Genomic DNA, 25,165 nt, shown 5'->3' on the forward strand with positions numbered 1-25,165 from the left:
ATATTTAATTTAGAGTTGCAAGTTTCAGTTTAGTCCACTCCTGGGGTCCATTGTGGTCATTGTTTTGTTTTAAATTAGGCAAAATTTTTTGTCATTTTGGTCTTGATTTGATACCATGACAAAAGAAGTCAATCCAGCCAAAGGTGGAGACATTCAGCAGGACCATCAAGAAAAGCCTACAGACACACAAAAAGATGCTCAACATTGCTAATTATTAGAGAAATGCAGATCAAAACAGCAATGAGGTATCACCTCACACCGGTCAGAATGGCTGTCATTGAGAAGGCTACAGTAATAAATGCTGGAGAGGGTGTGGAGAAAAGGGAGCCCTCCTACACTGTTTGGTGGGAATGTAAATTGGTGCAGCCACTATGAAGAACAGTGTGGAGGTTCCTTAAAAAACAGAGCTACTGTGTAATCCAGCAATCCTTCTCCTGGGTTATATCCAGAAAAAACAAAAACTCTAATTCAGAAAGATACATGCACCAGTGTTGATAGCAGCACTATTTACGATAGCCGAGACATGGAAACAACAACCCAAGTGCCCATACACACAGTGGAATATTACTCAGCCATAAAGAAGAATGAAATATTGCCATTTGCAACAACATGGATGGACCTAGAGAATATTATACTTGGTGAAATAAGACAGAGAAAGACAAATACTATATGATATCACTACACATGAAATCTAAAACATAATGCAAATGAATCTATATACAGAACAGAAATAGACTAACAGATGTAGAAAACAAACTTATGGTCACCAAAGAAGAGAGGGAAAGAGAGAGAGACAAATTAGGAGTATGGGATTAACAGATACAAACGACTATACATAAAATAGATAAGTGGCAAGGATTTACTGTATAGCACAGGGAACTATATTCAATATCTCGAAATAATCTATAGTGGAATATAATCTGAAAAATATATATATAACTGAATCACTTTGCTGTACACCTGAAACTAACTCAATACTATAAATCAATGATATTTCAATTAAACAAAAGCCACACATTTTTTCCCAGGCTTTTAGTACTTTGTTAAACTAAATGAAATTGACATGTCATATAACTTTGCCATTCTCGGTTAATCCAGCAATTTTTTAAATACCTTCTGCATAAGATATTCTTATCTTTCTACTTGAAAACTACACTTAGCCAATAAATGTAAATGGCCCTGTCATAGGCAGATCCTTGCTGAGGCCAAGTTTCCAGTCCCATCTATAGAACTACTTGGTTGCCATGAGCACATTCCGGTTCCATTGTTGACTTAACTAGACCATGGTCCTGCATCTCTACATTATAGTGACATTTTTATTCAGGACGTATACTGCTTCTTCTAAGTATAACTTCATTCAGGCAATGGTGGTATTCTTTGCATTTCTTTCAAGGGCAGCAAATGAAACCAACAGACCATAAATTGGCCAGTTTGTACTATCATGCTTTTGGTATTTATGTCCTTGTCAAAAGGAGATATTACTATATTGACTATACCAGGTAATTGAGGGGAAATATGAGTTAAAACTTTTAAAAAATTAATAAATTTTTATCTCTAGGAAAATTAGATTTCAGGCACTTTTATTGGGTTTCTTGTAATCTGGGGTATTGCTGCATAATGTGTAACTGACCCATAGCAGTGAACCTAGGCTTACTAATTCAAGGCTGAAGACTGTAGTCACTGGAACTTAGTAAAATAATTTAGGGTGATTCCTTATTCGTTTACTAAGTGAACTGGATTAAGGTCCAGTAGCTAATAGGAGGTATAGGAACTGTTTTAATATGCCTACTTAAGGGTAAAAATATAGAAATAGGTGCCCCAAAGCTTCATTTCCTTTGACTCTTTAGTAACTGTTTGACTTGGGTAAGTCACTTCCTTTTTTGACCCTGGTTTCCTTATCTCTGAAATGAGGGGTTGGGCTGCATTATCTCGGATGTCCCTTCTAGCCTTTACTGTGCTGTGTAGCCCTCATATAACTAAACAGTTATGTGCTGTTAGTTGTCCCAGCATCTAGCTCTACTCATGATTTTTCTGGCAAAGATAAGGAATTGAGAAGAGTGATCCAGACTCACTTCCATGTTGAAGTAAGACGTATTCTGACTGAGCTTCCCCGTGTTCAACTGTTACTTCTATGTACAGTGCAGTGAACTGTTTATGCATAGGAATTATCCCTTTGATTTGACATTTAGAGTGTCAGACAATAGAATCTCACTCTATGTTGCCTAATGCTTGTCAAGAGCTCAGGTGCAAAAAAAATATTAATGGAGAATTGTTTGGAAGAAATGACATCTATCCATCCCTCTAGCCTAGATACATATGATAAATAAGAGCTGTATACTAAGACCATGTAATTTTAGCCTTCTGTAAATTGCTTTTATGGAACTCCAAACTTCTGACATTTTCCATTGACCCAGTTAGAAGTTGTTATAAAGAACAGTCCTCCAAAACTGCTTATTATATTTACTGTCAATGTGTCATCAAGGACAAAGAGTTCACCGTGAGACACTTTTTTTTAAAAATGAGACTTCGTGGGAGAATACTTGTACTTCTAAGAAACTGGTTTGTTTTTATTTTATGGACATTGAATTCTGTTAACTCATGATGTCTATCTCTTTGCATTGGTTATTTGGAAACTTAGAGCCAGTTTTATGGCCCACTTCTCAATGAATGGTAATTTTGGAGCACATTTTCAGTATAATCAGTCCTCATCTTATTTCTCCTTGATGATGATTTTCCCACCTTTATCTTAATGTGTCTTTTGTTGTTGCCTCATTTTTTCTGGATTGAAGAGAGTTTTAAAATAACTAAAGTTAAAATAGAGAGATGACTGGAAGGATGGAGAAGAGTGAATAACAGTGTTAAACAGCTGTTACATGATTTGCTCTGAACTATGTTTTATAACATTAGAGGTCATTTTAAGACTGTTTTTGATATAATGCCAGAATGTAGCCATGTCTTGTGAAAAAAGTGTTGAATAACAGAATCACAATAACATTTCGGGAACCAGAATATTTTACAGAAGGAAGCTATTTATAGTACAATTTAGGGGATTTTATTTTATTTTTTTTAGATAACCTAAACAGTGATGGAAGAGAAAGTATTGATTATTGATACTATCTTGTACAGTTTATCATACAAGGACCTTACTATGTTAGCACTCAGGGCCTGCTTAGAGTTAGGAAGCCTAGATGTGTCCCCTTTCTTCGTGACACAGGAATTATGTTTAGAAGCATGCTATGTGACTCTCTCCTCTATGCCCTTGTACTATTAGTACCCTGCCCTGGAAGGCTCTTCCCTCCCTATCCAAATCCTATGTATTGTCCAAAGCTTCACTTGGACCCACCTGCTTCATATGGCCTTTGCAGAATACTCCCCCACTTTCCTCTCCCCTCTGTGAGCTCCTGCAGTGTGTTCAGTACCCTTTGCACTGCACACATCTGCACACATTCATATTGCTGAGTATAGTTTCATGGATTAGTCTGGAAGACCCCAAGTAGCTCATGAGTTCTGTGACAGCCCACTAGGTCTTAGTCACATACCCAGCATGATACTGTACAGAGAGCAATTGCTCTAAACGCTGCCTTGTGGTTTGCCCAATTCCTGGGACTCACCTAGCTTGTCTTTCTCATTCTCAGGTTCTTTTTGTGCCAGATGCCAACTTTCCTTCCAGTACCTTAAGGTTATCATCATCCAGTCCTGGTGCTACTGTCTCTCCCTCATCATCAGATGCAGAATATGATAAACTGCCTGTATGTATTTCATTCATGCACTGAAGTTCATATTTCTCAGCAATGGTTTTGAGTTAGTGCAGAATTCTACATGTTATTTTTCACAAGAGATCATCTGAAACTCTCCTCCCTCGTCAAAGAGGTGGGGTTAAGTAATTTGTATTAGTTGAGAGAAGAAACCTGGTCACATTTAAGGTCTCAAAGGCAGAAATGCGTCTTATTTATGTAGAAGTATGAAGTTAAACTCTCAATGAGACCAATAATTTATTTGTACTACTTTCCTCCTTTTTCTAAAGAATTTGAACCATGAGTCCAATATAAATTCTTTCATTTAAAATATTTTCTAAAGACACTTGATGAGGCATTTTTATGGGTTCATACATATGTGCTTTTTAAAAATCTTAGTTTGATTTGGGTGATATTTTTGAAGGTTGAAAGACATATGCCTTTTTTAATGTTCACGTTAAATAGGAACAGGTTACTTACAGGGAACGTAGACGGCTTGATTCAAATAAATGAATAATCTTGTTGAAGAAGTGCTTCTATTTGATTTGGGAAATTTTTGCTTCTAAAGGATGCTGACTTAGCAAGAAAGGCCTTAAAACCCATTGAGAGAGTCTTATCATCCACTTCTGAAGAGGACGAGCCAGGCGTGGTAAAATTTTTAAAAATGAATTGTCGCTACTTCACCGATGGAAAGGTATATGGCTATGCAATTTGTTTCCTTTTCTTGGAGTCTATGGAAAACTAAACTAGTTCCAAATTACTGAAGGCAGGCTATTTTAAAATATCTTACCCAAAGTTTCAGCTTTAAGATTTCACAACTGTCCATTAGTTTTCCCCTCTTGGATGCCTGGCATTTTACCTACTGAGGGAATAATAATCATCACGTTGAAATGTGATTCTTTGTGACCTTGGGTTTATTACTTATATTTCAGTTCTTAGCCCATAAATTGTTAGAGAGACAGTATAGAATGTGTTTAAGAGCAAATGCTGTACTGGGCATATACCCTGAGAAAACCATAATTCAAAAAGAGACATGTACCAAAATGTTCATAGCAGCCCTATTTACAATAGCCCGGAGATGGAAACAACCTAAGTGTCCATCATCAGATGAATGGGTAAAGAAGATGTGGCACATATATACAATGGAATATTACTCAGCCATAAAAAGAAATGAAACTGAGCTATTTGTAATGAGGTGGATGGACCTAGAGTCTGTCATACAGAGTGAAGTAAGTCAGAAAGAGAAAGACAAATACTGTATGCTGACATATATATATGGAATTTAAGAAAAAAAAATGTCATGAAGAACATAGGGGTAAGACAGGAATAAAGACACAGACCTACTAGACAATGGACTTGAGGATATGGGGAGGGGGAAGGGTAAGCTGTGACAAAGTGAAAGAGCGGCATGGACATATATACACTACCAAACGTAAGGTAGATAGCTAGTGGGAAGCAGCCGCATAGCACAGGGAGATCAGCTCGGTGCTTGGTGACCACCTGGAGGGGTGGGATAGGGAGGGTGGGAGGGAGACGCAAAAGGGAGGGGATATGGGAACATATGTATATGTATAACTGATTAAATTTGTTATAAAGCAAAAAATTAAAAAATAAATAAATAAAAATAAAATAAAATAAAATAAAATAAAAAAAAAGAGCAAATGCTGGAGTCGGGCTCACTGAACTTAAATTCCAACTCTACCACCGCTAGCTCTGAGACGATGGGCAAAGTATTTGAATTTCTTAAGCTTCTATTTTTCCTCATCTATAAAGTAGAAACAATAATAAAATTTAACTAATAGGGTATGCTAATTAAAAGTAAATTCATGTGAAGAGCTTAACACCTAACCTGGAAAATGGTTAAGTTCTCGACCTGTTTGCTGCTAGAAATTCTGGTATGAAAAATGTCTGTTACATCGTGGTTTCAGTTTTTTGGTTGTTGGTGTTTTGTATAAAGAACAAATCTGACATTTTGTGAGCCTCTGAAGAAAAGGTAATGTTGATATAAAGAGAATTCCTGTGCTCACGGTAGAGACTTCATGCCAGGTTCAAATGGTAGGAAAATACATTACTGATATGCACTTGAAACTTTTGCAACCAAGACTAAGTAGTGCTGAAAGGCAAAACTTTTTGCCAAGGTGATCACTAAACTCATTAAGAGTATCAAACTAAATAACTTACCTAAGGCTTCACTGGTGGCGCAGTGGTTGAGAGTCTGCCTGCCAATGCAGGGGACATGGGTTCGTGCCCCGGTCCGGGAAGATCCCACATGCCGCGGAGCGGATGGGCCCGTGAGCCATGGCTGCTGAGCCTGTGTGTCTGGAGCCTGTGCTCCGCAACGCGAGAGGCCACAACAGTGAGAGGCCTGCGTACCGAAAAAAAATAATAATAATAAAATAAATAAATAACTTACCTAAAGGGAGTCATTTATATCCTGCTGTCCCTGGTAGATAACATCCCTGTGGCCAACAGGGTCTACCATGTAAACTGACCAAGTTTCAGACCCACCAAGCTACTGTTCTTTGCTTTCGGTTTCCATAGTTTGGATGTATTCACTTTTGTCTGCAAAAATTTCATACTCCTATTTGTGTCAAATTTTGCTGAATGTGGGCTTTCTAAGCATCTTAGAGCAAAATATTAGAAGTACAGCCGCTCCCCTAGCACAGTACCAGGCACTTGCTGGACAGGTAGTGAATATGTGCTGAGTGGATTGTAGAGTACCCAGTTCTCAATTTGGAAGGTACCTGGGACAGCCCCTCTCATTTTACAGACAGGGAGTTGGCGAATCTGAGACATACGTGTGAAACCCAAGATCCTACCACAATTGTGCTATTGCAGCAGCCATGCTAGAACCAGGCTCAGCTGATTGCCACAGTGAGGCAAGCCTGTTTCTCTGCTCAGCACACCGCACTCAACGTTGTATTTCGTCAGCCTGTTTCTTCCAGCCCTCGTAGAGGGGATGCAATTGCCCTGTAGGATACCGTGGTTCAGAAGGTCAATGGAATGGCAACATAAGTTTGTTAAAGCTGCTATGGTGGTTGCATCTTGCCTGTAGTGACTCTGTACTGTCTTTTTCTTCAGGGTGTGGTCGGAGGTGTCATGATCGTTACTCCTAACAATATCATGTTTGACCCTCATAAGTCCGATCCCCTGGTCATTGAAAATGGGTGTGAGGAGTACGGCCTCATTTGCCCCATGGAAGAGGTTGTTTCCATCGCGCTCTACAATGACATCTCCCACATGAAGATCAAAGATGCCTTGCCATCGTAAGAGATCTTTCTTTGTTTACCAGAAAAAGGGGTATTGGGAGAATTAAATGCAATTAAAAAGTGAGGGCATGGGCAGGAGTGAGAGGTTGTGTAGAGGTGAATTTGAAGGTAGAATATTTGTGCACTAAATTTTAAAAAAGAGAAAAAGGAGAGAAATGGAAATGAGGTCAATAAGGAAGAGTGAAACATTCAAATCAAAAAATCACATAAAAATGGTATTTCTTTGGCTTATTTTTCCGAAGAGCAATGCATGTTCTTAATTTATGAAAGAATAAATGAAGTTTCTCTGAAAGAATTTGTCTGATTATCGATAAGAGAATAGTATTTTCTCTTTGGTTTAATTGGTAAGCAGAGTTATGTTCTTCCTCATTCAAATTCTAGGACAGGCAATCTTCCCAGCTCATGTGTTTCCTTAATCCTGTGTGGAGAGAGATTTGCGTGGACGTGCAGAGGCACTGCCCCTGTAGCCAGAATACCTTAAGTGGTGTGCAAAGGCTGTAATAGTTTGTTTTGTCTCTGAAATGTACATGGATATTACTTTAGTCCTGATTACTTTTGCCTTCTAAAACTGAGTTTTTCTGATTTAAAGAAGCTCCCCATGAAGAAAGGGTTTAAGAAAACTCAGAGAATCGATTCACTTGTAGAGATAACCTGACTCTTTCTGTCATTTTGTCAGTGTGCCTATTTCCGTATACTATATATGTGCTAGCAGTAAAACTCCTTAGAAACTCTCAGTGATAGCAAGGTAAAAGCAAAGCAGTGGGTCCAACAGGACAAAGGGAAGCTAGCCCCTTGGACTCAGGAGAAGAAGGGAAGGTAACTAGGGAAATTGACCCAGACACAGCATCCCCTAGGGGTTTATGCCAGCAGGTTCCCCTGGACTTCTACAGTCCTTAGCATCTGACCCACTAGACCCTTACATGCCCAGCCACTGAAGGAACCACTGGAGCATCGTCACTGGGTAGTTTCCAAGTTCTGGCAGAAGTGCCTAGAGGTTTAGGAGGCAGTGTAGCAGGCCAGGCAGTCCTGCAGGATGATGCCTGGGTTTCCCTGGCTCTGCCACTTATGGCTCCACGACCTTCACGCGTGACTGAATCTTGAGCCTCGGTTTTCTCATCTATAAAATGGAATTAATAGTATTCTTCAGCTTGCAGAGCTGTTACAAGATCTAAAAGCATTGATATACCAAAACTCTTAGAAAATAGCCTGGTACCTAATAAGTATAGGCTGTTTATTTGAACCTTCATATCTGAAACTCTAATCATTGTTCTGTGGGAATCTTTTATTCACGCAGAATGAGGCTTCTAATGCATCTTAGTGCGCGTCTCTTGTGTGGCAAGGATATGAAGATAAGTGGGTCACGGCCCCTGTCCTGCAGTTTACTGAGTGCGACAGGTGGAGAGAAGTGGTAATTGAACAGCACTGTAGATATAGACATGCACACGGCATTCCCTGAGAACCATGTGAAGGAGTGTCCAGCTACCTTGGAATCTTAAATGAGAAGGAGGAGAGGGAGTGAAAGAGTCACTTTTGGGAAGAAAGTGTGAACATGAGGTGACAAGAGGAAAGAAGATAAGAGTAGGTAAAGATACAGTTAAGTTTGGAAGTGGGTGGACAGCCAGATAGGGGCATTTCTTGCCCAATGATGGATTCTAGTGGAGTAATACTGTTACACATCTTCAGCTTAGGATGTTGAGTATTCTTTTAATAATAGGGAAGGTACATTCTTACAGAAAGATTTCTCTAAATGTGAGATTGCGTTTCATGATCCGGGCCTAATGCTGTAGATGGGGGGAGAGAGAGGAGTTGAGAATTGGCTCCTAATGTGTTGAAATTATTTCAGAATTGTACAGTGATTGCTACCGTGGATGCAGGTATATAAAGACTTCTTAGGCTAATGAACAGTATGTGCACCAATGAGCAAAATAGAATGTGGTAGTGGAATCAGTGTGAAATGAACTTGGTATTGACCTCAGAATTCCATCAATTGTTTAAAGTAGTTTAAATTTCATTATTTAAAGTTGTATGGTAAAACAAGAAGTGCAAATTATCTAGCTGCCATGTGCAAATAGTTTTAAAGAGTGTGTGTGTGTGTGTGTGTGTGTGTGTGTGTAAAATCTCTCCATCCTCACCTTCAGGCTTTATATATTTTGTGTAAGACATTTTGTAACTCCAGCTGCCACAGAGACTAGGAACAGAACAACCGCAAGGATTATTGGTCATCGTTAGGTCTCTGGCTGAGTCTAGAAAACATTAACAGCAGAGCCAGTTGACACCACTATGTACTTTGCCCCGGCAGAGTTTGACAGTTGTGTTGCAGATAAAGAGATGGCTGAATTAATCCCGGCTTGGATTAGGTAGAACAAGAAGGGAGGGATAGACAAGAAGGTAATATAGGAGGCTGATTAGAGTGCAGTCGAATGCATTCTTTGTGGGGGTCAAGCTAGCTAGAGAAGGAAGAGATGAGGAAGGGGCTTAGGTGTTCATGGAAGGTGGTTTTGCTTATTAATTTGCTGGTTAAGTATGTGAAAAGCTGGGCTTCTTTGTTACAGGACTTACTTTGGCCTTTAATATGCCAAATTAAATTTGGGGTCTGAAAATGGAAATTATACTACATTACACTAACTTATTTGACTCTAGGATTGAAGCATCTTTAACATCTCCTGAGATGCTCATGTTGAGCAGAACACTTTTGTACGTGCAGGTTCCTGCAGAACAGAGATACTGTCACGATTGTCTTTTAGCATATGGTGTTTAGGGGCTCGATGAATGATTATTGAATTGTAATGAATTATGAATTAGAGGCTTTTTAAAGCATTTGTCAGAGCCTAACAATTACATAGGCTTTTATTTTGTATTGGAAAAAGCATGGATGTTCCATGCAAGTGATTTATTCAGTAACTTTGGGGAGACAGTTCAAGTTCAGTAACTTGAACTTCCCGGCACTTTGTTGAGTATTGTCATAATTATTTCAAAGCAAGAATAATAAAGTATTACCTGAATATGATCTAGCCTTTTTAGAAAATTTATTTCTGAAATCCAAAAATGTTATTTTTAAATAGGGTTTTTATACCTCTGTGTTTTAACCCAGTATTGACACTAAGGTAAGCAGAAATACAGATTTAAAAAAGTGTTTCTTGACAATTTATTTTACACTTTGAAGAGCATGTTTAATCAATATTTTCTGTGTAAATCAAACCTGGGTAGTAAAGCATCTGTTATTAAGGAAAAACAATTAACTGTGTCCCAGTTCAAAATTTTATAGAAAAGTAAATTGAATGAGCTCTTACTTATAATAATTAGTATAAATTTCTTAACTCTTTCATTTTATTACAATATCAATTTTACTTTATGGCAATGAGTAACTGATAAAACCTCAAATCTGGGTAGTAAAGCATCTGTTATTAAGGAAAAATAATTGACTGTGTCCCAGGTAACTATAAAATTTTAAACTGTAAAATGGAGCAGGTGCTATATATTCACAATAATGGTGGAAATCATCCTCTTGCATCTCCTTCAGGAGTAGAAGGATGTCTTTTATTGGAAGCATCAGATCTTCCAAAATTATGGTTCAGTGTCAGTCATTTTATAGAGCAGTTAAATGAGTAGCTACTCCGTCAATGAGCCATTCAGAATTAATGTAGTTGGTTTATGTACTATTTTATAAAAGAGGAAAAGCCTTGAATATCTAAGGAATTTTAGTCATAGTACTGAAACAGTCCCTCTCCTTTGTCCTTCATGAAAATCAGAAACATTATTTCATCATTAAAAATCTGGTGGGTGACATCTCCATGTTCATAAATGACCTCAAATACCATTCATTTGTTTCTAATAGGATATGCGAGCAACTCTCATGGTTCTTTATTTTGCCACGTTTTATAGTTGATTTTATTTTTCATTTTGAAGTCAGTTTCTGGATTTCATTTCCTTATTTTAAAGTCCTTTAAACATAAATTTAAGTTGTAATATATTTATGTTTTGGTTTTTGGTTGGGTTTTGTTTTTGCCTTTCATCCATTTTGTTTTTGTTTTTGTTTTTAACATTCCATGTGCACCCACCATTTTTCCCCCCACAGTGACATACCTCAGGATCTTTGTCCTCTGTACAGGCCTGGAGAATGGGAAGACCTGGCTTCAGAAAAGGATATCAACCCATTCAGTAAGTTCAAATCTCTCAACAAAGAAAAACGGCAGCAGAATGGAGAGAGAACCATCACTTCAGATTCCAAATCAATAAGACCTTTGGAGAAGTCAACAGAATACACAGAAAAGAAGCCCTCAGACAGCTCTGTGTCAGACAAGTTAAAGAAACTGGAATTCTCTGCAGAGGCAATCAAACGGTCTACCGCAGTAGCTAAAGTCAGCAAGGAACTTTCTGACACTCAGGCTGCATTTGAATCTATAGCCAAAGAAAATTCACTCTTAGGAGAAGAAGACGACTTCGTTGACTTGGAAGAACTTTCTTCTCAAAATGATAGTGGAATGGACAAAAGAGACACCTCAAAGGAGTGCCTTTCTCTTGACCCAGCGGAGCTAAGGAAGACTAAATCACAAATAATCAGTTCTACTACGGAAATGCAGGTGCAGTCGGCCCTGAACTTTTCAGAAACAGAGTGTGATGCTGAACTGAAGGGGACCCTAGATTTAGAAACCTGTGAGAAGCAAGATGTAATGCCAGAGGTGGACAAGCAGTCTGGTTCCCCAGAAAGCCAGGTGGAAAACACATTGAACATACATGAAGATCTAGATAAAGTTAAACTCATTGAATATTACCTTAATAAGAACAAAGAAGGGTCACAGTTACCTGATAACTTGCAGAAGGCAGAATTAAGTGATGGCAAAAGTACTGAGCCAGTGGGAATAGACATCACTCTTAGTAGTTCTCTTCCCCAGGCAGGTGATCCCCCAACTGAGGGCAATGAACAGCCAGATAAAACCTGGGTGAAAGAGAGAGCACCCTTTCCATTGCAACTAGGCTCTTCTACAGAAGAAAATATGAATAAAGTGTTTCCAGACTCCTCTTTGGAATCTACTCTGGACAACAGCTGCCAAGGTGCACAAACGGATAATAAATCTGAAATTCAGTTATGGCTATTAAAGAGAATTCAGGTACCCATTGAAGGTAAGCCATTTTTAATTTCTTTATATTCTGTTGTATAGGCATATCTTCTTTTATTGTGCTTCACAGGTATTGCATTTCTTTTTTCTTTTTCTTTTTTTTTCACAAATTGAAGATTGTGACAACCCTGTGTCAAGCAAGTCTATGGGCACCTTGTTTCTAACAGTATTTGCCCACTTCATGTCTCTGTGTCACATTTTGGTAATTCCTGCAATATTTCAGACTTCATTTCATTATTATGGCGATCTGTGATCAGTGATCTTTGATATTACTGCTATAGCTCACTGAAGGCTCAGATGATGGTTGGCATTTTTTTTTAGCAATAAGGGATTCTTTAAGATGTACTTTTTTAGACATAATGCTGTTGCACACTTAACAGACTACAGTATAGTATAAACATAACTTTTATATGCACTGGGAAACCAAAAAATTTGTGTTACTTAGTAGATTGTGATATTCACTTTATTGTGATGGTCTGGAACCAAACCCACAAATATCTCCAAGGTATGTATGCCTGTATAGCTGCCTTCCTAAAACTTGTACATGCAATAGCAAAAGTAGTATAATTATTTGAGAACAGTATTTTCTCAATAGGGTATATCTTTACATTAGAAGGTTTTGAACTGCATAGGTCCACTTATACACAGATTTTTTTCAGTATATACGAAATACAGTACTACGCCATCCATGGTTGGTTGAATCCATGGAGGGCCAACTCTAAAGTTATACACAGATTTTTAACTGCACAGGTGTCAGCGCCTCTAAACCCTGTTTTGTTCAGGGCTCAACTGTAATTGGGAAAAATAAGCAATATATGCTATTTATTTTGAACATTAAACTATGACATAGAATTCCATTTCAAAAGTAGTTCGCTTTTTTACATCTTTCAGGTAACTTTCCTTTTTCACTTTGAATTTCTAAATCTAAAGGAGTTTTAAAAGGTTTTTGAAGGTATTTCAGTTCTAAACTGAATTGTGTTATGGTATGGTTGGGTCCTCAGTACCATTCATTAATATGTATTCTTGTGGGTTGTCACAATTCTCCACCCTTTGCTGTTCTGTGTGTTGGTTTTTATCCTTATTCCTGGTTTGTAGCATCTCATATGATGTAGACAAACCTGAAACATCCAAAGCTTTTTCCTTTTGTGCTAAAGAAGATCTGAAAAATTTAATTAGTCCTAATATGACAATGTTGTATGATGTTTATGCCAACTAGCACCAATATCGTCAATAATGAGGAAATATTTTTCATGTGTGATTCAGATATACTTCCTTCAAAAGAAGAGAAAAGCAAGACTCCACCCATGTTTCTGTGCATTAAAGTGGGAAAACCAATGAGAAAGTCCTTTGCCACTCACACTGCAGCCATGGTCCAGCAGTATGGCAAACGAAGAAAGCAACCAGAGTACTGGTTTGCTGTTCCTCGGGAGAGGTGAGTGTGAGCTAGAATGGGAAATCTGTTGGTCAAGTAGATTCTAATTGCATCTTGATTTTTAATTTAATCTTGAAATAATTTTATTCTTTTTTTTACATCTTTATTGGAGTATAATTGCTTTACAATGGTGTGTTAGTTTCTGCTTTATAACAAAGTGAATCAGCTATACATATACATATGTTCCCATATCTCCTCCCTCTTGTGTCTCCCTCCCACCCTCCCTATCCCACCCCTCTAGGTGGTCACAAAGCACTGAGCTATCTCCCTGTGCTATGCGGCTGCTTCCCACTAGCTATCTATTTTATGTTTGGTAGTGTATATATGTCCATGCCACTCTCTCACTTTGTCACAGCTTACCCTTCCCCCTCCTCATATCCTCAAGTCCATTCTCTAGTAGGTCTGTGTCTTTATTCCTGTCTTACCCCTAGGTTCTTCATGACATTTTTTTTCTTAAATTCTATATATATGTGTTAGCATATAGTATTTGTCTTTCTCTTTCTGACTTACTTCACTCTGTATGACAGACTCTAGGTCCATCCACCTCATTAGAAATAGCTCAATTTCGTTTCTTTTTATGGCTGAGTAATATTGCATTGTATATATGTGCCACATCTTCTTTATCCATTCATCGGATGATGGACACTTAGGTTGCTTCCATGTCCTGGCTATTGTAAATAGAGCTGCAATGAACATTTTGGTACATGACCCTTTTTGAATTATGGTTTTCTCAGGGTATATGCCCAGTAGTGGGATTGCTGGGTCATATGGTAGTTCTATTTGTAGTTTTTTAAGGAACCTCCATACTGTTCTCCATAGTGGCAATAATTTTATTCTTGAATAATAAGTTTCTCTTAATTGTACATTTTAGAATTTCTAGAAGGATATTATTTCAGTAGCTTTCTGCTAAAGGGTGCTTTCAATATAGCAAATTTGAGATCATCATAGGTACTGTGTGCCGGACCACTTTCAAAACTTTCTACCCAGTTGAATTTTAAATGAAGGAAGATTGAGATATTCTAAAGTGCCAGTAATTGCAAGTGCTATTCTGTTGGGAATAAAGGAATATGATGGAGCAGATTCAAACCCCAAGTGCAATAGAGAGGCATGATTTTAATTTTAAAGTGTCTGTTATTCTGGGGGGACTAAAGATTACTTCCACCTTATGGAGAAAAGTATCTGTGACTCAGCAGCATGAGAAGTGTAGCAAGAGATTACCTGGGTGCGCTCAAGGGGCTATATACCTCTAAAGAGATTTGTATTTTTTAAAAAATTGCCAAAGAAGAAAATTTATTGGTGATGTGACAATCTAGGATAACAGGGATAGTGACATAGACATTCTTCAGCAGTACGTCACTGAAGACATCTTTATAATAGAAATATTTAGGAAACATTATTTTTAGAAAAAATCGTTTTTCTTTTGTATGTAATAGAATAAAAATTTCTTTACAAAGGCCTTGCAGTTAGTTTTCAAAATTGTTAAATCCACACATTTTTCCTTCTCCTAACTAGTCATCAAGGCATACTTTTTGGCTAACATACCTACCAAGAACAAATACTCACTGAGCTTCCATAAGCATGAATGTTTTTTTTTAATGAACTTTCCCCCTGATATCTCAGTAGTGTAGAGGTAATTTCATTTATTTATTTGGCTGCACTGTGTGGCTTGTGGGATCTTAGTTCCTCAACCAGGGATTGAACCCACGCCCACGGCAGTGAAAGCACCGAGTCTTAACCATTGGACCACCAGGGAACTCCCAAGCATGAATTTTTAATAAAGTAAAATTAAATTTTAAGCACGAGCACACCTTCTGGCTGATTAGTACCCAGAATGATAATTCTCATCGAGTTGCCTGATTTTAATAAGTCATAGTTTAATGTGAAGATAATTAATAGGATTTTAATGAACAAATTTGTTAATATTTTTTCTGGCTTAGACACAGAGCCATGTTTACATAGACGTTAAACATAATCTGTTTCCTATTTACAAAATACACTCCTGTCCTGTGCTTGCAGCCCCAATGCCATCTCCACGAAACTTTAAACTAGGGACACTGAGGAGAGACAAAGAAAATTTGTGTCTTTCACATTTCTTCTGTTGAAATATTTTTAAATAATAAATTTCTGAAACCCTGTTAAAATCAGAGTTCTAGAATCAGATGTCATAGATGGACAAACTGATTTTAAAGGTGGGGAAAACAAAGCACTGAAACTTTCAGCCACATTTAGGTTATGTGGATTCCTCATCTGTCAGGAAAACTACCTATCATATGTTTTTTTCTCTGGAGAAATGTACTGTTTGTAATATAAGGACATTAGGATTTTTCAATTTTATTATCTTTAATGAGACTTGTGCATACCAAGGAATCTTCTAGAGTAAAGTTTTTGCAGTCTCACACATGTAGTTATTTCACTGTCATTCTTTAACCCAGAATAAGTCTGTAATGCTGAAATAGTACTTCTCTTTGACCTCATACAGAGGTGGTTTTTGTGAGCTTTTAAAGTAGGTCACTTGTTGAATTCTATTACATTGTGTTTTATAGTGTCCATGATTTATTTGTCTTTGGCTAACAAATAACCTGACATTCTTAGTTTTCTTTCTTAAGCTAATCATTAATTAACCAAAGATTTTTCTGGGAGACATTATCTCACTATGTTAATGATTTTTTGTATAGATGTTAGGAATTTTTTTTCTGTTGTTCCTTTAGGTATTTTCATCTCTACCTACCCTTAAGAAAACCTACATTTTAGTTTAAGATAGGGAAAGATGAAGAAATTCTATAGTTAGCTCCCACCCAGAACTCCAAGTGCACAAGAAATAAAAGTTCATTTTTATTTCCAATTTATGAAATTCTTCAGGACTTTAAGCTCAACGAAGTCCTTAAGGAGCTAGGAAGTGGCGTGCAGTGCTTTTCTCTGGTGATAATTTCTGGATTCCCTTGCTACATCAAACTGAGCATTTCTTCTTGCCTTTCTATTTAATGGGTCTTCATATCATTGGGAGTTTCAGCAGCAGAGCTAAGTCGCCCTAGCAGTGGCTTTCTTTCTAGGTCATAAGGTGCTCTCATAGACCTTCTGTGTGACAGTGTACTCTCATGGGCAGGTCTCTTTGGCTCATGCAACGCACCGCAGCTCCTTAATGTTTTCCTGTTGACATAAGTTCACAAACATGTTTCACTATTCCTCTCTATTGTTCCTAATCAACAGCAGATTAGATGATACAGAAGAATGGATCAGTGATCTGGAAGACATAATATAGTGGAAATTACCCAATAAGAACAGCAAAAAGAAAAAACTTTAAATGCAGGTAGTTTAAAGGACCTCTGGGACAACGTCAAATGCACTAACATTTGCATAATAGGGGTCCCAGAAAAAGAAGAGAGAAAGGGGCAGAAAACTTTTCTGAAGAAATAATGGCTGAAAACTTTCCTAACCTGGAGAAAGAAACAGACATCCAAGTCCAGGAATCACAGAGAGTCCTGAACAAGATGAACCCAAAGAGATACATACCAAGATATAATTAACAAGGCAGAAGTTAAAGAGAATTTTGAAGGTAGCAAGAGAAAAACAGCTAGTCATATACAAGGGAAGCCCCATAAGATATTAGCTGATTTTTCAACAGAAACTTTGCAGGCCACGCTGTGTGGCAGGATTTATTTATTTATTTATTTTTGCGGTACGTGGGCCTCTCACTGCTGTGGCCTCTCCCGTTGCGGAGCACAGGCTCCGGACGCGCAGGCTCAGCGGCCATGGCTCACGGGCCCAGCCGCTCCGCGGCATGTGGGATCTTCCCAGACCGGGGCACGAACCCGTGTCCCCTGCATTGGCAGGCGGACTCCCAACCACTGCGCCACCAGGGAAGCCCAATAGTGTAGTAATTTTAAAGATCAAGGTGATGGAGTAGGAAGACACTGAGCTCATCTTCCCCCATGAACACATCAAAAATACATCTTCATGTAGAGCAATTCTCACTGAAAACAAACTGGAAACTGGCAGAAAGACTCTTGTACAACCAAGGCTGTAAAAAATGATCCACACAAAGTCAGGAAGGGAAGAGAAACGATCAGGTCAGGACCTGTGCCTCTAGGAGGAGACACAGAAAAGGAAGGAGATTACATGGGCTGGGAGATCCTCCCTGAGGAGTGAGCGGTTTGAACCACATATTGGGTGCCCCTGCCCTGGGGTCCAGTACAGGGAAGAGGATACCCCTTGGCTTGTTTGAAGACCAGTGGGAATAGCAGGGGGGCTGCGAGGAACTTAGACTCTGCTCCTGAAGAGCACGCACACACTTGCTTTCTCCTGAAACAAGGCGGAGGAAGCAGACTGAAACTGCTCAGGATGAAACTGCCCAGGATGCTGACTGGTTTCCCATGGGCAGTTTCCCATGCCCACCTCAGTGCATGTCTGGGCCCCTCTTGTTCTCTGATGCAGCTCCCCGCTAGGGCTAAGGGTGCTCTTGCCAAGGAGAGCCCACAGTTGTGGGGAAGGAGCCAGCTTGGACCTGGCCCTGCCTGTGAATGCAGAAAGAGGAGCCATTCCTGGTGCTCATGGAGCCAGCAGATTGCGTGTGGTCTGGAGCACTGACTGGCATAATGGGACTGCCCCAGCAGCTGCCCTGGCCCACTCCAGGTGCCCGCTCCAGCCTCTTGCTCCAGTGCTGCTCTTCTTTGGGGCAAAGGTGCCGATGCTGGGAGCAGGGAGATCACACACTTAGAGGGAACGGGACCAGCTCAAACCTGAACCTCAGTGCTTCTGCTTCAGCACCTTGGGACCTGCCCCTGCCCCCAGTGAGGGAGTGTCAGCCACTGAGCACAGGAGAAGCCCCAGTTCACACCTGGCTCTGGCTCTGTTGCTTCCATCGCCAGCTCCACCTCCCACCAAGGTGAGAGCTGCCAGCATGCCCTGGGGAAAGACATGACCTGTGCTCATCTCATATGTAGCTCTCCCACCAAAGCCACATGCAGACTGTGTCGGGATGCTTCCACACAAGGGCATCCCTTCAACACCAGGATAGGTAACTGTTTGACCTAATTTCATAGAGACAGAGAAAGTTGTTTCAAACAACAGAACAAGAAAACTCCCTTGAAGAAACAACTAATGAAACAGAGATAAATAATTTACCAGATAAAGAGTTCAAAACATTAGTAATAAGAATGCTAACTGAACTAGGGAAAAGAATGGATGAACAGAGTGAGAATTTTAACAAGGAACTAGAAAACAAAAACCAGTCAGAACTGAAGAATTACAATAACTAAAATGAAAAACATACTAGAAGGAATTAACAGCAGACGAGGTGGTACAGAAGAACACCTGAGTGATCTGGAAGATAGAATAATGGAAATCATGCAATCAGAACAGCAAAAAGAAAAAACTGAGAACAGTTTAAGGAACCTTTGGGACAACACCAGGCATACTAACATTCACATTATAGGGGTCCCAGAAGGAGAAGAGAGAGAAAAGGGTCAAAAATGTATTTGATAAAATTATGGCTGAAAAGTTCCCAAACCTAAAGAAGGAAACATATATCCAGATACAGGAAGCACAGAGAGTCTAAAAACAAAATGAACCCAAAGAGACCCCACACCAACACATCATAATTAAAATGGCAAAACTTAAAGAGAGAATTCTAAAGGCAGCAAGAGAAAAAGACTCATGTACAAGTAATCCCCATAAGGCTATCTGCTGATTTCTCTGCAGAAACTTTGCAAGCCAGAAGGGAGTGGCGTGATAAATTTTAAGTGCTAAAAGAGAACAACCTACAACCGAGGGTACTCTACTTGGCAAGACTGTCATTCAGAATAGGAGAGATAAAGAACTTCTCAGATAAGCAAGGAGTTCATAAATACTATACCAACTCTAAAAGCAAATGTCAAAGGATCTTTTCTAAGTGGAAGAGAAAAAGCTTTAACAAGAAGAATTTATAGAAAAGGAAAAATCCCACTAGTAAAGACAAATATATAGTAAAGGCTGTGGATCAACCACTGAAATAAGCCAGTATGAAGATTTTTTTTAAATTTTATTCATTTATTTTTGGCTGCATTGGATCTTTGTTGCTGTGCGCAGGCTTTCTCTAGTTGCGATGAGCGGGGGCAACTCTTCGTTGCGGTGCGTGGGCTTCTCATTGCAGTGGCTTCTCTTGTTGCGGAGCACGGGCTCTAGGTGTGCAGGCTTCAGTAATTGTGGTGCACGGGCTTAGTTGCTCCGCAGCATGTGGGCTCTTCCTGGACCAGGGCTCGAACCCGTGTCCCCTGCATTGGCAGGCAGATTCTTAACCACTGTGCCACCAGGGAAGTTCCAGTAAGAAGATTAAAAGATAAAAAGTTGTAAAATCAACTATAACTACAATAAACAGTTAAGGGATAAACATGAAGATGTAAAATATGACATCAAAAACACAAAATGGGGGGGGGGGAAATGTAGATCTTTTAGAATGTGTTGGAACTTAAATAATTACCTGCTTAAAACAAGTAAATGTAGTTATAGGTCAACATACATGAATCCCATGGTAAACACAAATCAGAAATCTACAATAGATAACTTTGTATGGTGACAAATGGTAACTAGATTTCCTGTGGTGATCCTTTCCTAATGTATAAAACACCAAAGCACTATGTTGTACACCTGAAACTAATATAATATTGTAAGTTATACTTCAATTTGAAAACAAAGCAACAACAACAAAAATCCCAACATTATTGCTCCTAAAGGAATATTTTATCGGGAAGATAATCCTAAATTGATAAAGTACCACAGGCAGTAAGGTTGTTGTTATTGACAAGCATCTATGTTTTGCACCTTTACTTTGTGCGAGCCTGTGCCAGAAGCTATCTGATGTCTAAGAAGACAGAATCGTGTCCTGCCCTGGAAGAGGTATGGAGCCTTGGGCTGCCCTGCTCTGGCCAATGGAATAATGAGCCCCCAAATTGGACTGAGATGAATGAGAATCCCTAGGAATTGTGGGCCCTAGAATGAGATACATTATCCCTTTGAAACATGATTTCCTAATTTGAAAAACGGTTCATGGTGAGGGTTAAGTAACTAGATCATAGTTGCACAATTACTGAGTGTGTACATCCTGGCAGGCACTGGGCTGGTTATAAATAAGTAAGACTGGGAACCTACCCTGAGGATCTTGTGAAAACAGTTTCTTGCACTTTCTAGAGACAATATAGATTGTATTCCAAACATTTGGATACTCTTCTATATAAAAAAATACAATTGTCTTTTTTCCTTTCTTAACACTGAGATATTTCCTTTCTTAGAAAGAACCAATAATTCCTATTCAAATTAAGTTTTCTTTTTTTCAATTATTTATGGCCTCAATCTCTGAAATGTTTCATAATAATTGATTTCATAATATCCAGCTTCTAAAATAACTAAGATTGAAATGGAGTTAACAGTGGGAATTATGTAGAATTTACCAAATCATGTATAAATGTTTAATCCAAGATTAATTAATTGGTTAGTGTGATTTGTGTAATAAGTAAACTAATAAGAGAGGGGAAGGGGGAAAGAGAGAGCCCGTGGGTATTTTTAAATGTGTTTAAACTTGAAAATAATTATGCTAAGATAGTTTTAGCAACACTTGAACATACAGATAAGTGGGAGGGGAGAGGAAGGTAGAATCTATTTTGCAATTTGGTTTTTTCCCCACTTAATATGTTATGCATATTTTCCACATTATGTACTACCATACTATTTTATGTATATGAACAATATAATTAGTAGCCCCCATTATGTTTCCTGGTTGATTTAATTATGTTTCTGCTTTGTATATAAGGTTATTCCAATTTTTTTTCCATTATAAGCAATGCTATATTAAACACCTTTGTAAAATTCTTCAGCTTGTCTTACCAAACCAAAGGATACGTTTAAGGTGTTTAAATACAGGCTGCACATGAAAGTGTGTGGCAATTTATACACCATCAGCATGAGTGCCCTTTGCCCCACATACTGGGAAATTTAAGTGGTATGATTCTTTATCCATTTGGTAGAAGAGAAAGGAAGCAAATGTAGCTTTTTAAATGTTTTATTTTAAAGTTGAGTGAACACTTGTTATATAACATTTGTTACGGAGTCAAGTCAGTAGTGGCCTGAGGATTTTTATTCTGTGTGACTCTTTTAATGAGAAATTAATTTATACCTTGATATTTATATTTTGTAATATATATTTGTTAAAAGTTATCTAAAATACCATGTTTCTGTAACCTGTTTCTAATTGAGATCAACAAGCCCTTTGTTTTACGTGGGATAATTAACATTTTGTGCCTGCCCACATTTAGAGTAAACTCATCATATATGTTAAGTTGATTCTGTTTTAGAAAGCGTGGTATTTCCTTACATAATGTCAAGAATAACTGAAGTTCCCAAGCACTTTGTAATGGTTGGGATTTTTTTTTAATACTTACAAAATTTAAGTTATGTACCCATGAGCACACAGGTGTCTGTCCTTTTAAAAGGTGCTATCCATGTCATATGCATATTTCTCAGATCCAATTTGTGAGCAGTAGGTACTTCCTGCAAGTGTGTGTATTCTCTCTCCAGGGTTCTCCATGGTTGCCTACCTCAGAAAGTAGAACCAAGTGTTCAAGCCCCCATTTTTAGGAAGGGTGCCTTTTCTTTAGGTCAGCATTTCCCCCAAAGATATTCAGTGGAAAGCTCATCCCATGGATAAGTAAGTAATAAGTATTTCATATTAAATATGTTTCATTGCTAGTCCTTAGCTCTATCTATAGTTTCATGCTCATAGTTACTGTTTTCTAAATAGGATTTTGTAGGACATAATATTCCATATTCTGATGGAATATCAGAAGATATTTCATCTTCTGAAGATCCAGGTACCTTATTTTATATGACTATTATTGTGAAGACAGCACTTTATACGTAAACTATAATTTCCGCTTCTCTAGTTACTCCCCTTAAAATCTCTTTTTTTAAAAATATTTATTTATTTATTTACTTGGCTGCGTCAGATCTTAGTTGCGGCACGTGGGATCTTCGTTGCGATGTGCGGGCTTCTCTCTAGTTGTGGTGCGCGGGCTCAGTAGTTGTGACATGTGGACTTAGTTGCTCCATGGCTTGTGGGATCTTAGTTCCCTGACCAGGGATTGAATCTGCGTCCCCTGCATTGGAAAGTGGATTCTTAACCACTGGAACACCAGGGAAGTCCCTCCCTTAAAATCTATTTTGTACCTTATGGCCACATCTTCTAAAAAGATATTTTGATCTTGTCACATTGCCCCCCCAAATATTTTAAGCCTTCAGGTCTAAACAAGTCTAAACAAGTCTAAACCCCTTGTTTGCTTTTAAAAACTCTTTGCAGACTGACCTACATTTCTAGCTTTTTCTTGATCTGCCTGAATCTGGGGTTTTACTGGAATTAGTCGTTTTATGGGCTTTTCGCAGTAAGTCCAGAACCTTTCTCGCTTGGCACCTCTAAAAATACTATAATCTCGATTCAGGTGGTTCCCTTCTTTTCTCTACCTGCATAAATCCTTGTTTCCCCAAACAGTACACCCTGCAGTGATCCCTCTCTAGACTGACAATTACAGCCCTTTCCCAGCCTGCACTTGACGGGGGAACAACCCTCAGGTACTGAGGCACTGGGGAGAGGAAGTGAAGTCCGGCACCTTTTCCCCTCACAGGAGTGGTCTTCCCCAGTTTCTAGATTCAGGCGTTTTGGGGACTGAAGCCTGTGGCAGAGTGTATTCTGTTTCACAGATATGAAAGTATATGGCATTAACGAAGAATTTATGGCTTAGATCAATGGGTGCCAAACTTAGCTTTGTAATAAACTCATCTAGAAGCCTTTAAACATACAAAGTACCCAGGTCCTTCCCTGAGCATCCTACTGCTTTGGATTGGTGAATCTGCGAAGCATTCTCTCCTTTGTGATAAACAAATAGGCGTTACTTTGTTCTTATCTGACTTTAACGTTTTGCAGCATTTGGCTCTACTGACCATCCCTCATTTCTTTAACACCTTCTTTCCTTCTATCATCCCTTCCTAGTTTGTTTCTTCATTAAATGTCACCCTTTAAATGACTCTTTCTCTTCCTCATTGTATATACAATTGCCTGCACCTAATTCTTTTTATTATGTGCCAATCATTTCCAGCTATCTTTAGTCTAGAACTTTCTACTGAGCCCCAAACACATATATACCTAGTAACCTTCAATATTTGGATCATCCATTGGATCAAACAAACTCAAAACAGATCATGCCTTAAACTGGGCTTCTTATTTCCATTTTTTTAAAGAAAAATTTTGTTCATTTTCCTTAGGATTTCAGTCTTACCCGTGCCACGTGGGATCTTAGTTCCCCGACCTGGGATCGAACCCGCGCCCCCTGCAGTGGAAGCGTGAGGTCTTAATCAGGGAAGTCCCCTTATTTCCATCTTTGTCCCTGCCACTGTCCCCCTAACTCCTGCTTCCTGTTTTCTCCATCACAGTAACTGCTACCACAAGCCTTTCAGTCCCCAAAGCCAGAATATGGGCATACTCTTGCTTCTCAGTCATCTCCCCACATTGTTCAGTCACCACATCCAGCTTATTCTATCCATTTAACATCTCTAGGATCTCTTGCTCCCATTATGACCCTTCTGTGTTTCAGTGTTAAGAAACATGAATCAGACTTATTAGCTGCTTGCTTGGGTGCCCACCCCCCTACCCACCCCACCTAAGTGCACAAATTAGTTCAAATATCATCTCTGAGAACTTCCCCTGTCTGGTTTAGATGCCGCTCCCCTATACTTTCACCTCTATCATAACACTTACTACATTCTTCTACAAATGTGGACCACTTGTGGCTTTTTCCTCCTGGACTTTGACCTTCTGAGGGCAGGGACCAAGTCTTATGACACTGTGTCCTAGAAACAGCATATGGTCTAGAATATAATATATTCCTAAATGTTAGTTGGATGGGTGCATGAATAAATTAGCCTATAGTCTAATGGACAAAAATGCTTAAATAACTTATCACTTATAATTAAAATAATGCATAGACTTTATATAGTATTTAGAAGAATATAAAAAAGCAAAAGAAAACAAAAAGTTTATAATTTTGTTACACAAAGATAACTACAATTTATCTTTTGTAGCCTTTCAGCCTTTTTCTACGCATGGATTAATGTAATGATAGTGTATATATATACAATTGTGTATGTATAGATATACACACACTTTTTTGTAAACTGCTTTTACTTAAGAGTGTCCTTCTCTGCCATTAAATATTCTATCTGCATGCATTTAGTGAGCATGCATTACTTTTGTTAACGAGAAGTAAAATCATTAAAAAAATTGATTCTCCTACTAAACTCACTTTACAATGGGAAGATAACCAAGTCCTAAGGACCCTCATGAAGACTAAGCAAAATGCTCTTAACATTTTCCTTAGAGAAAAAAGCGTGAATTAAGGAATCACAGACTGACCCAGTTTTCTGCCATGAAATCTTTAACCATAGTTAATGCTAGATTTTCTGATCAAAAGTTATCTTTTAATGGGATCAGAGCTAAATTGAAATCTTTAATAACTGTCAGTGACAAGAAGACCATAGTGCTGAATAATCTTTAAAGTACTATACTTTCTAGAACAACTTAGGCCATACTTAGCCAAA

The 25,165-nt window shown here is 38.5% G+C and overlaps 1 protein-coding gene across 4 annotated transcripts in view; it reads left to right on the forward strand.

Moving 5' to 3' along the window:
- NCOA7 (nuclear receptor coactivator 7) overlaps positions 1 to 25,165 on the forward strand; it is a 144,611-nt gene that overhangs the window by 88,199 nt on the left and 31,247 nt on the right. For 3 of the 4 annotated variants that reach the window (XM_081250537.1, XM_081250538.1, XM_081250536.1), the window contains exons 6-10: positions 3,636 to 3,749; positions 4,303 to 4,428; positions 6,816 to 7,000; positions 11,079 to 12,124; positions 13,384 to 13,552. In XM_081250537.1, coding sequence (XP_081106663.1) covers positions 3,636 to 3,749; positions 4,303 to 4,428; positions 6,816 to 7,000; positions 11,079 to 12,124; positions 13,384 to 13,552 — 1,640 coding nt within the window. The remainder of the gene's footprint in view (positions 1 to 3,635; positions 3,750 to 4,302; positions 4,429 to 6,815; positions 7,001 to 11,078; positions 12,125 to 13,383; positions 13,553 to 25,165) is intronic. The other variant, XM_081250539.1, reaches the window with a different exon arrangement.

Source organism: Mesoplodon bidens, assembly GCF_964165515.1.
Source record: "Mesoplodon bidens genome assembly, chromosome: 12".
Lineage (NCBI taxonomy): Eukaryota > Metazoa > Chordata > Mammalia > Artiodactyla > Ziphiidae > Mesoplodon > Mesoplodon bidens.